The sequence below is a fragment of the Alexandromys fortis genome, unplaced genomic scaffold (genome assembly GCF_014885135.2).
Source record: "Alexandromys fortis isolate MF-2015 unplaced genomic scaffold, M_Fortis_MF-2015_v1.1 scaffold_1, whole genome shotgun sequence".
NCBI classification, from domain to species: Eukaryota; Metazoa; Chordata; class Mammalia; order Rodentia; family Cricetidae; genus Alexandromys; species Alexandromys fortis.
Window position 1 is genome coordinate 31,516,250 of NW_026067927.1, and position 13,395 is coordinate 31,529,644.

At 50.8% G+C, this 13,395-nt stretch overlaps 1 protein-coding gene across 2 annotated transcripts; it reads left to right on the forward strand.

The window, feature by feature from the left end:
- The first annotated feature begins 499 nt into the window (after positions 1 to 499).
- Positions 500 to 13,149, forward strand: S1pr3 (sphingosine-1-phosphate receptor 3). 2 transcript variants are annotated; one of them, XM_050144223.1, is made up of 2 exons: positions 500 to 842; positions 10,269 to 13,149. In XM_050144223.1, the coding sequence occupies exon 2, from the start codon at positions 10,412 to 10,414 to the stop codon at positions 11,540 to 11,542; it is 1,131 nt and encodes a 376-aa protein (XP_050000180.1). In that variant the 5' UTR covers positions 500 to 842; positions 10,269 to 10,411; the 3' UTR covers positions 11,543 to 13,149. The 2 variants fall into 2 exon arrangements, with proteins under 2 accessions (XP_050000180.1, XP_050000181.1); XM_050144224.1 differs by having other exon boundaries at positions 10,300 to 13,149.
- Positions 13,150 to 13,395: the final 246 nt, after the last annotated feature.

Genomic DNA, 13,395 nt, shown 5'->3' on the forward strand with positions numbered 1-13,395 from the left:
CTGGAGTAAGCTGGGGTGTGATAGAGATTAAGAGGCTACTAAGGTGGGCAAGACACGCGCACAAATGGCTCAGGGGCCCTTCCTTGAGGCTGGTAGAGGGATGGGGGCGGGGGGGGGGGCAGAGGACCAGAGGAGCTTAGCTTATCAGCTCAAGTCCGTAGATGGCCAATTTCAGACTGAACCGGTCTCTATCAAGGCAATGATTACTCTAGTCGCCTTGAGGGGAGACGTAATAGGGATCCGCTCAAATCCTCCTGGCCACCTAGGCAGGCTACCCAAGCCCAGCTCTGCATCCATTTCGGTGTCTGCAGCTGCTGGGTCCTGGAGCTCAGAGAATCTGCGGGATAGACGGAAGACCCTTGGTCAGGATCCAGGTTTTTTTGTGTGCGAGTGTGGGAAGGGGTGGGAGAGGGGGTCGGTAGAGGAAGAGGGGCACGGGGAGTCCTAAGGGATGAAGAACCCCGGCCTTGGGTCCTGACAGCCCGGGCGCGGCAGACTGGCAGAGAAGCTGGGCGGGGACGTGGCCCGGGGCGGGGACGTGGCTGGGGACGCGAAGTAGTGGGGGACCGGCCGGCCAAAGCTTGGGTTAGGGGCGGCAGGAGGCGGGGTGACTCTGGGCCCCGCCCCGGAGGGCCGTTGCAAAAGTTTGCCACCGGATCCTCTGGGGCAGAGTCTGGGTGAGAGAGTTTAGGGGAAGGCAACATGGTCTGGGTGCTGAGCGAGGTGGCCGGACGACCCAGAAGGAAACTTGAGACCACGAGCAACCTCCGGAGCCCCTAGACTGGAGTCTTAGGCAAGACACCGCAGGATGCAGCCAGTCCAGATGCGCTTTTCAGACCGAGGTGAGCGGCGGAACGGGGGTTGTACAAATTCTAGTTGCGGGCTGAGCGGCTTCGGGTCCACCCGGTCCACTCTTCAGATAAAATTCCAACTAAGTCGGGGCACGATAATGACCCGGCTCGCGAAAGCCTCATATCAGGCCACCTCCTCCTCTTCTCCAGGTCATTCACTCCGGTGACCTAGCCGCCTCCCGGGGCTGGTGGAGGAATATAGGATTCTTTTAAATTACAACCAGGTCTTTTAAAATGTAAACCCGGAGCGTAGGGAGCTGGCTCTCCAAGTTCCCTACGCTCTCCGTGGCTAATTCAGAAGTTAGATGTCCTCATGGGAAGAAAACCTGGGGATGGGGGTGGCTGTAGTTTTTCCCCGGGCGGGGGTGGGGGCGGGGGTGCCCTTCTTTTAAGTTTTATTAGCTACAAAATTCCAGTTTTCTTAGCACTTTTCAAACTAGGCAGTTGGGGGTGTCCGTCCTGGGGCTGGAATACAAAGGTGCCTGCAATGAGAAAATGACCTTCCCAGGGGAAACTGGCATGCGGTTCTTAACGGAGCTAGAATAGAGGGAAGGGGGGCTGTTGCCCCTCTGCCTGTGCTTGATCTCTGTGTCCCCGTCTCTCTGGCCTTGGCCATTCCTGATGCCATATTCCTTATATTTTGATGTAAGAGGGACTTCTTGTCAGCTGTTCAGAGGGAATTGCTTTGCTTCGAACGTCACAGTAACATCACCCTGAACGGAGGGCTCTTCCACCCTGTACCCCTGCCTTACCAGTGCTCAGAGACCTCCGGAGTCCCTGGTCATTCTAAAATCTGCAGTCAGAGTTAAAGTCTACGGTGTTGCCTATCTCTACGCACAAAACTTAGCTAGTCAAAGCTCCTTCCTGCATAGGTGAAAACCAGGCAGACGGGGTTAAGAAACTTTAATTCCTAGAAAGTGGAGCCAAGGGTTACATACTGCAGGTAAAGGACTGGCAAGTGAGGCTGTGGTCAGGGCTGTTTTGCTGAGGTGATGGTGGTGGTGGTGATAATGCTTTTTGTGTGTGTGTGTGTGTGTGTGTGTATGTATGTATATGAGAGTGTGTATGAATATGAGTATGTGTGTGAGATAGTGTGAGCATGTGTATGTGTGTGCAAGTGTGTGTGAGTATAGGAATATGTGTGAGAGTCTGTATGAGTATGTGTATGCACGTGAGTGTGTGTGCAGTTTGAAGAGCTATAGAGGTATCTAGACCTGTAAGCATCTTATGGGGTGCAAAGCTCGGTGCTGAGATGAGCTATGTTGCCATAGAACCCCACATTGGGTCTTCCCATCTGCAGACCAGCAGATGCTCACATCTGGCCATGGTCACTCTGCCTCCAGACACAACAAAGAGTCCACCTGCAGAGCCCGCCCTCAGGGACCCCCCCCATATGGGGAGGATGACATTATAACCACTCAGCATCTTTTCAATGTCATTTATTCTCTATGATTTTTTTTCATACATGACCCTCCTTGTTCGCTACCATATTTGGATATAGGAACTCTTGTTTCCTGTGAAGGTTTATGTACTGGCCCAATGACCTGCTTCCCATGAATCAGGGACTGGTCCTTTCTCTGGAAACCATGATCCTTTGTTCCCCGGATCTCTTTTTCGATGCCTACAGCTTATGAATATATTTTTGCTGCAAGAACAATAAAGATGGAGTGCGTCACAATTTTGAAAATGTTGGGGTTCCCTTGTGGCAGTTGAATCCCCCTTTTCTACCAAAGGCTGAAGGCCACTCTTCAACAAGCTCTTTGTGTTAGCTGGGATATGGTGCTAGGGTCCCTGAGTCTTTTCATCATGGCTACCCTCACGACTGCATGTTTATCAACTTTGGATCCAGGTCATAGTATTCTAAAAAGATTTTCCACAGTGCTTGGAAGAAGTGTTCCTTGGCTTTGGATGTCCCTTCTGTTCTTGTGTCTTTAGAGTTATCCAAACACTCCACCAAAGCTCCCAGACTGGCATTCCAGTAGCTTCAAGCAATTGGGCTGTAAAGGCACTTCACAGGCTCTTAGCACCTCCTAGTTAAGGGACCTATGACAAGTGACTGACTCATAAAAAGCTTATCCCTGAAGGGATGGGCGGGAACAGATGCCCTGGCATCTAGCCTGGCCACGCTCTGAACTAAGAAGTCTTGATCCCTCCCAACTTCAGTTTCCCCAACGTCCATTCAGAAACCACACGTTATCTTGGGAACTAGATGTGTCATGGAGTGACCAGGATAGATGTCCTGGGCAGGATACCACATGTTTGTGCATGCTTTTAACCTTCTGATGAAACCTATTTCCATATATCTCCATTCATTTCCTGGAAGCTTGGTGGTAAGTTGATTCCCTGCCCTTACCGAGAACAAGCACTGTAGGGAAAATTTGAAATGACTGATAGGCAGGCATCGGAGGAAAAAAAAATACAGACCTTGCATCATAATCTGATGCCATCTGACAGATGAGTCTGTTGGCTCAGGACGTTCACAGGGGACCCAACGTTCTTGGGACACGGCCTCCACATCTGGGATTTCTTGGCCCACATCTGCATCTGTAACACCATCTTGTTTGCTAATAAGAAGGCCATGTACAACAGACAGCGGGCCCTGGAAAGCCCCAGCACGCAGAGGGACTCGTATTTATCCGTGCTTGTGGGAAGAACAGTGGGAGCCATGGGAAGCTTCATCTGGCTTTCATCGGTAACCTTTAAGTCACAGGGCGCTTCACTGATGAGCCTAGTGTGAGGCTGTGTGCGGGAAGCCTCCACTCTGTCCTGGGCTGACTGTCTCTGGAGGCAGAGTGAGGTCAAGGCAAAAAAAAAAAAAAAAAAAAAAAAAAAAAAAAAAAAAAAAAAAAAAAAAAAAAAAAAAAAAAAAACAGAGTGAGGGGACTCATTAGCAAAGGAACTTTCCAGGATTGGGAGCCGTGAGCTGGCCCGCTGGTTATTCCAATTCTCCGTTCTTTTAAATGAAAAAGAAAGTGAAGCAAACTCCGGCTTTCCAAGAAATGTTGCTCACTGTCAAACAGTGGATGCTTTAATTCAGTTTGGAGGATGAGGTCATTGATGTTTCTGGAAGGACTTGTCTTTGCAAACATGGAGTCCTTCCTTTGACCAAAGGAGGTTTCTTTTTCTCTGAGAAGGAGGGAGAAAAGAATAAAAGAGAGGAGGAGGGAGAGAGGGAGAGAGAGGGCGAAGGAGAGGGGGAAAACATTAGCAGAGATATTTCCCCCCTCCTTTTCCTTCTTTTTATAGTTTGTTTACTTTATAACTGACATATGGAGAAAGTGAGTCGCTAGAGTAGAAGACACATCTGGAATCCATCGGACCCCTCTCCCAGGCTCGCTTCCCCCAGGGAATACTGCTTTTGGATTGGGGGAGGGTAGGCATGCCTAATATTGGTGGGGTCTCGTGTGGGGTCACCCACCATGGAGCCATTTGGTCAAGGCGTCTCCTTCCTTCTTGGCAAAAAGAAAATATGCTGGTGTCAAGAGTGCTTCAAGGAAAACTGTGTGACCCCAGCAGCACGAGGCCAAAGGGAGAAGGTTCAGGTGACGGGTGCAAGGACAGTTCAGATGTGAACAGTGGCTCCCACTAAACACAGAGTGACTGAGGGCTCCAGTTCATTCCCCCATCTGATCAAAGGGGGCCGGGAGTCTGCAGGGTCAGGGTGCTTGCTAGTACACACCTTGGGGGTGTGCTGAGGAACACAGGCAACAGGCTGCAGGGGAATCTGCTGAGGGAGTCCTCTAGCTGAGGGAGTCCTCTACCCTAGAGCTCGGTGGGACCTCCCCATCTATGGAACATGCTAACAGTTTAACAGTTTAGAAGACACACAAACTATTTTGTGTGTAGCTGCAATCTCAATATCAGATTTCTTTCTTTCTTTCTTTCTTCTTCTTCTTCTTCTTCTTCTTCTTCTTCTTCTTCTTCTTCTTCTTCTTCTTCTTCTTCTTCTTCTTCTTCTTCTTCTTCTTCTTCTTCTTCGCTTTGTTCTGTTTTGCTTTGTTTTTCAAGACGGGGTTTCTCTGAGTAGCTTTGGAACCTGTCCTGGACCTCACTCTGTAGATCAGGCTGGCCTTGAACTCACAGAGATCCGTCAGTCTCTGCCTCCTGAGTGCTGGGATTAAAGGTGTATGTCTCTACTGCCCAGCTAACATTGGATTTATTTTTAAAAAAATCCTGTGTGAAGTGTGTGTGTACATTTGTGTGTGTGTGCGCACGCACGCGCGCACACGCATGCTTGTGTGCACTAATGTATGCCAGTATGTGTATGGAGGTTAGAGGACAACCACGGTGTCAATCCTTGCCTCTCATCTTGTTTGGGAGAGAGTCTTCTTTGTTTTTCACGTCTATGTATCCCAGGCTAGCTCATCTGCTGGCAAATCTGGTATATTCTGTCTCCCATCTAGTGTGGGAGTGCTGAGGTTTCAGAAGTGCATTATCATGCCTGGCTTTACAGGCCACCTGGGGATTCATACCCAGGCTCTCAGCCCTCGCAGAAAGTGAAGGTGCCTTACCCTCTGAACCCTCTCCCCAGCCAGGAGCTTCCCTTTGCTCCAGGGGAAAGGAATCAGCAGTCCAGTTTCCAGTGCCTTTGCTTCCCCAAAGTTCAATGCAAAACTGTCTGACACATCCTCCTGGTCTGCCACGGGGGCACCTTGGCCCATTTCGCAGGCCGAACTGGACAGCTACGTGCCAGAGAGACCATCACTTCTGAGTCATGGTCACAGCCCACCCACCCTTAATGCCAGCATGCCCCTTAGAAACCAAGGTGGCCAGCAGAGATGGAGGCACCTACTCACCAAAAGAATGTGTAAGAAACAGCGCTTGGCTGCGGGAGAAATTGCCGTTGTCTGTAAGTCAGACCTATAGAGGGTGATGGGCAGACACGCAATGGACTGAGAGCAAGAAGGATTTGGCTCCATCCACAAGTGTGGCTCACATGAGTATCCAGGGGAGGGAAAGACACCAGATGTGGGGTGTCCCATGTGTTCACTTATATACTGGAAGAAACAGGGCAGATTCTGGGAAACCCAGACAGTGGTCACACTGGACGACAGTGATGACCAGTAGAGACCCCTGGTGGCCTGCTGCTGATATGAGTGTGGTCTCAGAATGCTTTGGTTGTCTCTGTGTGTGTCTGTGTGGCTTCCTGGTGCACTCCTGTACTGAGACATCATGCCTAGTCCAAAGAAGAGCTCACTGGTACCCAAAGCTCAGACTTTCTTTTAGCAAAGTGGAGATCTGTGGGCGGCAGCCCTTGGGAACAGAAGGAAGAGCTCCTGGGACCTGCTTGGGCCCAGGCACAGTGGATATCTCGATGTGTCCAAAATCATCTGGTATTTAGTTCAGGACTTAGCTTCCAGGATGCGGCAAGCCTTGTGAGAAAATATATGTTTAGGTCCCAAAGAAACAGAAAGCTTCAAATTGCAAATGCAGAGAATCATATTTAACGAAAGATGTTCTGTAAAATCTCAGTTGCTGGAGAGATGCGTTTTTTAATTAAGGGAAATGTGGTCCAGGCTTTAGTGGCAAAGTGGGCTAGCCTGCAGGCCTTTGGCCTTCACAAGTCCTGGCACGGCTGCTCTCATTTTTACTGCGGTTATTTAATTGCTAGGTGTTTGCTTTTACGGCTCCCCTGTTTTTCTTTTACCCTGCTCAGCCTTCTCTGTGCTCTTGCTGAGATAGATCCCTGGGTTTCTTTGCCTTCTGTTTCTCTGAGAGGAAGTCCAGATGGGCTGACTTAAAAGGGCTCTTTTCCCCTCTGCTCACACTTGAGGCAAAAGCCCAGACTTTCCAGGGGGCGATGAGGTATGTCAAGTGCTGTGGGAGGTTGGGAAAGCGAGACACAGGAGTCATGCCGAGGGCTGGGGAGATGGCTCAGTCGGTCAAGTGTTTGCCTCTCATGCATGAGGACCTGAGTTCAAATCTGAGACTGCATGTGAAAAAAGATGGGCATGGTGGTACAGGCTTGTAACCCCAGTGCTGGAGAGACAGAGACCAGAGGGATCCTGGGCTTTCTGGCCAGCCAGTAAAACCTACTAGGCAGGTCCAGGCCAGTGAGAGGCCTTGTCTTAAAACAAACAAACACCTAAGGTAGACAGCCTCTGAGGACCACACCCGAGACTGACCCTGGCTCCCACACATGGTGTACCCAACACATGTCTCCTATGTACACACAAAGGTTAATCTAAGTTTACTCCTCTTCTTCAGAGAACGAGAAGCCTGGAGCTGAGTATCAGTTCCCACCTGTGCTATGGTCCAGGGCTCCAGGGCTTCAAACACAGTGTCCATTCCTGGGGCAGAAACCCCTGATGGCAAAGCAGATAGCCCAGGGACACACTTGGGCGTTGTGGCATTGCCTGTGGCACACACAGCTAGTCACGTGATGGGGACAGAACATAGTGTGGGATAGTTCCTCCTGCATCTGGAGGAACTGGAGGAACTGTGGCAGCCTCTGTGACAGGGGTCAGCCCCCACAGGACATGTGGCTGGACACTGGTCGTGATGACAACATTTCCTGCCTCCTGGGTCTAATCTTGACTATCAGCTCAATGGCATTTAGAATTAGCATGGTAGCAAACTTCTGGGCAAGTCTACTTTCTAGTTCAGGTTAATTGAACTGTGCAGACAGCCCCGGTCCATAGGATAGGGTCCCGGACTGAATAAGAAAGCCAGCTAAACGCCAGCATTCCCCCTCTCTCTGCTTTCTGACTGCAATGTGACTGCCAGCCCTGCCCCACCACAGTGGACCGCACCCTTGAACTGCGAGCCAGATAAACCCTTCTTTTCAGAAGTGGCTTTTGTCGGGTAATGCTGCCCTTCTCCGAGAAACTGTGGCTGCTCAGAATTTCTCGTCTTCAAATGAGAGCTTGCAAGGTTTTTCTTAAAGTGACGGCAGCCGGGAGGAAAGGGCATGGGGGCTGCCCTGACCCTCGAAGATGCCAAAAGATGAGTAGAATGTGACAGACAGACAGACAACACTTGAATAAAAATCTAGAGGGGTGGGTTGGGGGTGAGTGTTCACTTAGCATTCAAAAGGCTCTGAGTTCAAACCCCAGCACTGCATAAAACTGAGTGTGGTAATCTCAGCACTTGGAAGGCAGAGGTGGGGGGGGGGGAGGCGGGGGATTCAGAAGTTCAAGGTCACCATAGCAACTTCTAGGTCAGGCTAGGTTATATGATACCCACTGTCATAAAAGGAGGAGGAGAATCGTAACCACCACCAGCACCACCACCAGCATGGCTAAGAATAGAAAGGGGCTTGCAGAATTGTCCTACCTGCCTCAGGGAGAACATTTCAAAGCCCAGTGGGGAACCTGGCTGGTGAGAGGAGGTCTCAATGGATGACAGGGGCCCTGACAGATGAGCCCTCTCTGTGTCACCGCATCTCATCCCCAGAGCTGCTCTTTGAGTTTGAATGAAGACAGCCTAAAGCATTCTGCTAGCCAGCAGGTGGCTGTCAAGCTGAGCTTGACCCATGCCCCCCTGCGATCCCAGGCAGTTCTCAGCTGGACTAGACTTAAGAGCCATTCCAGGTAGAATGTAGACACGAACTCAGACATGGGATTCCAGAATAACATGTCTCTCTGAGGGCCAGGAAGCTAGATGTCTCTGCCGAGAAACCATGGGCCTTCGCGTCCCAATGTCACCAACTCTAAGGCCTCCCAAGTGACAGAGGAAGGAAAGGCTTATGCAGTACCTGCTGCTCCTGGAGGGATCACAGGGTGCAGAGCCCCTCTGGAGTTACCTTTTCTTCTCAGCCCCCCAGCACCCCCTATGGAGGAACCATTGGTACCCTTCAGGGATTACAGTCCCCACAGACCTGTGGAAGAAACTCCTGGTGGGGGGTGAGGACCTGACGTGTGTTGGTCCTTTTATGTAGGAGCCACATTTAGGGTTGGAGCTTAAACGCTGTGAATAAACCCTCACTGTGTACAAAAAGTGGGCTGTGTTCAATTCACCCCACCTGGACCTCATTAGGTTAATTTAAACTAAGTGAGTCTAGAAAGGGGGTGGGAGGAACAGAAAGAGGTTACACACAGCTGGACAGAGGAATCCATTCTAGAGTTCTAGTGAGCTGGCTTGGGTTCAGAACAATAAAGAATTCAAAGACAGGAGTCTCAAACTCACAAATGGTTAAGGAGGGGAGAATGCTAAGGGCTCTGCGTTGACCGTGCCCCGTGGTATACGCGTATTGCCACACTGCACCCACAAAGACACGCAACTACAAATAAAAATGATGGTAAATCTGTGGAAACCAAACCTTCACAGCCCATCTGCTAAGCCTCAGAACCGTGGAGTCGGACGGAGATGTGTCACGAGCCGGGTTAATGCATCCGAGGACCCATGGACAGGACTGGGAAGTGTCTATTAGGGAAGGGCTTGCTATATGAGCATGAATAAGAACTTGAGGTCAGGCCCCCCCAGCACCCAAGTGGAAAGGAAGATCCTTGGAGCTCAGTGGTCAGCCAACATGGCTGCATGCGTGAGCTCCAGGTTCAGTGACACACACATGCATGAGCACACATGTGCATGCATTTGCAACACACACACACACACACAATTTCTCCAGGGCCTGGTGCTTGCAGTCAAGGCCTTTACAACAATCCTGTGTGTGTTCTTTCTATCCACGGGCCTTCTAAAGATGCTAATTAATACACCCAGCCCAGATCTCTGCCTTTCAAGCCACACTCAAAGTTCATGTCATTTCCCTTCCTCTCCCCTTCTTCCTTTAACCTCAGTGGCAGCTGCTTCCAGGACAGTTTGCAGTCCTTCCTCTCGGGGTTCTGCTCAGTGCAGTGGCCTCAGGGTTCTTGCTCAGCCTCAAGCTGCTCTTCCTGCCCTGTCTGTGTGGTCAGGCCATAAGGCTCTCTGCCAGGTGGGCCAAAGGCCCATACAGACCTCAAGGGAACTGATCTAAAAAATAAGGGGCACTTCCCATAGTGTCGCTCCAAAACCCCTTCGGATACCACTCCCTCTACTGAGTCCTGTTTTTTTCCACCCCTCCTTTTCTACCTCTCATCCTCTCCTCTGTCCTTCCTTCCTCTCTCTCTCCTCCCCTCCCTTTTTCTCATCTTGAGAAAAATCCGATTCCTCTGCAGCTGAGAGTAGTGGTTTACCAGTTCCCACATGGTGGGTGAGAACTCACCCAGTATTTCCTGGTGCTTGGAGGTTTCCAGGCGGAAGCTTGCTCGCATCTTCTGCCTTGCTTTCCTAATTGTCAGATTGGCACATCACATCAAGGTTTCTTCTGACACCTATGGGCCCCTAACAGCTTTCCCTGATCTCTATCTTGGAAACTTGGCCAGTGTTCCGAGCCTTCTCTGCACATCCTTCCAAAGTGTTTGCGTTTTCCACACGGAGGGTCAGTTAATGGCGATCACTTGATCCAAGGTTTCCTCTACTTTCATCTCTTTACAGAGCCTGTTTTCTACATTCTTGATGGATACAGGTCTGCAGCCCTTCCGGAATCCACCACCACCGTCCCAATTGTTTCCTGAAATGAACGTTCCTGGAGCGCCCTCTCGTGGACTATTGAGATAACCATCTGTCTAGAGGAAGTCATGGCAACGCATGCGCAGAGCCACCAGCCCATTTTAGGGAATGATACTCTCCGGAAACATTACGATTACGTGGGGAAACTGGAAGGCAGGCAGGACCCCCCTGACGGTGGTACCCACACCACTACCATCCTCTTCTTGGTCACCTGTAGTTTCATTGTCTTGGAGAACCTGATGGTTTTGATTGCCATCTGGAAAAACAATAAATTTCACAACCGCATGTACTTTTTCATTGGCAACTTGGCTCTCTGCGACCTGCTGGCCGGCATCGCCTACAAAGTCAACATTCTGATGTCCGGTAGGAAGACGTTCAGCCTGTCTCCGACCGTGTGGTTCCTCAGGGAGGGCAGTATGTTTGTAGCCCTCGGCGCGTCCACCTGCAGTTTATTGGCCATTGCCATTGAGCGGCACCTGACCATGATCAAGATGAGGCCCTATGACGCCAACAAGAAGCACCGTGTGTTCCTTCTGATTGGGATGTGCTGGCTGATTGCGTTCTCGCTGGGCGCCCTGCCCATCCTGGGCTGGAACTGCCTGGAGAACTTTGCTGATTGCTCCACCATCTTGCCCCTCTACTCCAAGAAGTACATCGCCTTCCTCATCAGCATCTTCACAGCCATCCTAGTGACCATCGTCATCCTGTACGCGCGCATCTACTTCCTGGTCAAGTCCAGCAGCCGAAGGGTGGCCAACCACAACTCCGAGAGATCCATGGCCCTGCTCCGGACTGTAGTGATAGTGGTGAGTGTGTTCATCGCCTGCTGGTCGCCCCTTTTCATCCTCTTCCTCATTGACGTGGCCTGCAAGGTGAAGGAGTGTTCCATCCTGTTCAAGAGTCAGTGGTTCATCATGCTGGCTGTCCTCAACTCTGCCATGAACCCTGTCATCTACACTCTGGCCAGCAAAGAGATGCGGCGTGCCTTCTTCCGGCTGGTGTGTGGCTGTCTAGTCAGGGGCAAGGGGACCCAGGCCTCACCCATGCAGCCTGCTCTTGACCCAAGCAGAAGCAAATCAAGCTCCAGTAACAACAGCAGCCATTCTCCCAAGGTCAAGGAAGACCTGCCCCACGTCGCCACCTCTTCCTGTACCGCTGACAGAAACAGACCGCTTCAAAACGGGGTCCTCTGCAAGTGACAGTCTCCAGAGGGCCAGCTCTGTAGCCACACTTATTTATTGCATGCATTACCCACGTGGGCTCTCAGAGACCTTGACATTGGAGGTCTGCTTGGTGTGGGCACAGTGTGGGCACCTCCTGAGGAGGGGGCCCAAGGAAGCAACATTTCCGCCTTGACTTGGATGTGCCTTATCTGTTGCAGGCTCCATCCTTCCGAATGTACCAAGCTGCTGATGTCATCCACTGCCTCTGGCTGCAGCTTTCCCCCGTGTGGGGAGAGGGCAGGTGGGGATGTGCTGTGCACAGTGCACTTTGGGATGATGTTTCGTTCTTTTCACACTACATTTTTTTTTTCTTTCATAGAATGGGTGCTCATGTATGTGTTTGTCCATTCCTGGGTGGCGTAGGATGCGCACACCAGGTTTTCCCAGGTGGAACCCGCAGGAAGTATCAGTCCTCCACACCAGCCCCCACTGCTGTATCAGGTTCAAGGTCACCACCAAGTGCAAAGGAGATGGGCCCCGTCCAGTCCTCTTGCACTGGTATTCTTGCGCATAGCAGTAAAACGTTATTAAAGCTCTGTATTCTCAGAAGCGTCACCCAAGAGATGCCCAGATATTTGGGTCCCTCTCTCTTGAGTCCCATGCATAAGCTTAAGCACACATGAAAGCCAAATTATGTGATAATTTGGGTATTTCTGAAAACCACTGAAAAGCCAGCCAAAATCTTTCAGAACCACAGTAGACCACTAAAGAGCGAGCCCATAAGGGGAGGCAAAGCGCTCTCCACTGTGGGTCACCGTTCCAAGGGACTGGAGTCAGTTTGCTACAGTGCGGTTTGCAAGCCAGCCCTTCAGCTGTGTGATGCTGTTCGATTCTACATAGAAAAGCTGGATACAAACATCCCCTTTGCTGTCACTGGCAAGGAGCCGGAGCTGTCAGCAAAGCTTCTCAACTCCCGCTACGCGTGCCCTCAACAGGACCGTTCCGTGAGAGGACTCTGCCAGGCTGGGAGGTGGGCAGTGGCCATTTGTGTTTCCTTCAGAGAACCATCGTGTTCCCGTACAATGGATGCTCCCATCACCTGGACCTGAATTCCTTTGCCCTCCTTGTAAAGGAAGTACTCAGAAGGTCCCTCTGAACTGACCTCTCCAAGGGCCCCAGCCACAGGACACACAGATGAAAAGCATCTGGGGGTCTCGCCAGCACCCATGTTCCCGGAGAAGCCTTCAAAAGGACTCTCACTTGGGGGACCCTCATGTCAGAGCACCCCGTGAGTTGATCAGCCTCAGAGACCATTGCCTTACGAACCCTGCCATTACATACCAGGGACCTTTCGAATGCTGATTTTACTCTGGATGGTTACCTGATGGCCTTTGCTCTTCCTTAAGGACTTTTTTTATGGCTAGGTAACCATGGGCTGACTGACAAGAGAGTTTCCTTCATGTCATTATAGCCAGTGGCTATAGTGTACTGCGGAGAAGATGTTCTGCTGGGGCATTGCTCTGCTCTCTTTTCTACATCACTGAAAAAAATAACTTATTCTCTTGTCACACTGTGTTGACAAAACCCAAGGCATCTCTGGTAAAGCGTGAAGGTTCTGGGTTAAGGAAACAAAACAAAACAAACAAACAAACAAAAAACACCAAGAAAACAGACCAGTGTGGGGAGGGGGGCGAGGTGAGGTGGAAACAAAAGGCCTTGAGGACATGTTCTTTCATAATTGGAACGTTGTGAGGCCGTGCACCTGGGTCACTCATATTAATAACATTTCCCACGACCCTGACTTGTGATGTCCGCCTAGGTTTGTTTTCATTCATCAGCCCCTGAAGGGAGCCACGCCCACCGCCCCCACCGGGAGGCAGCATCATTTG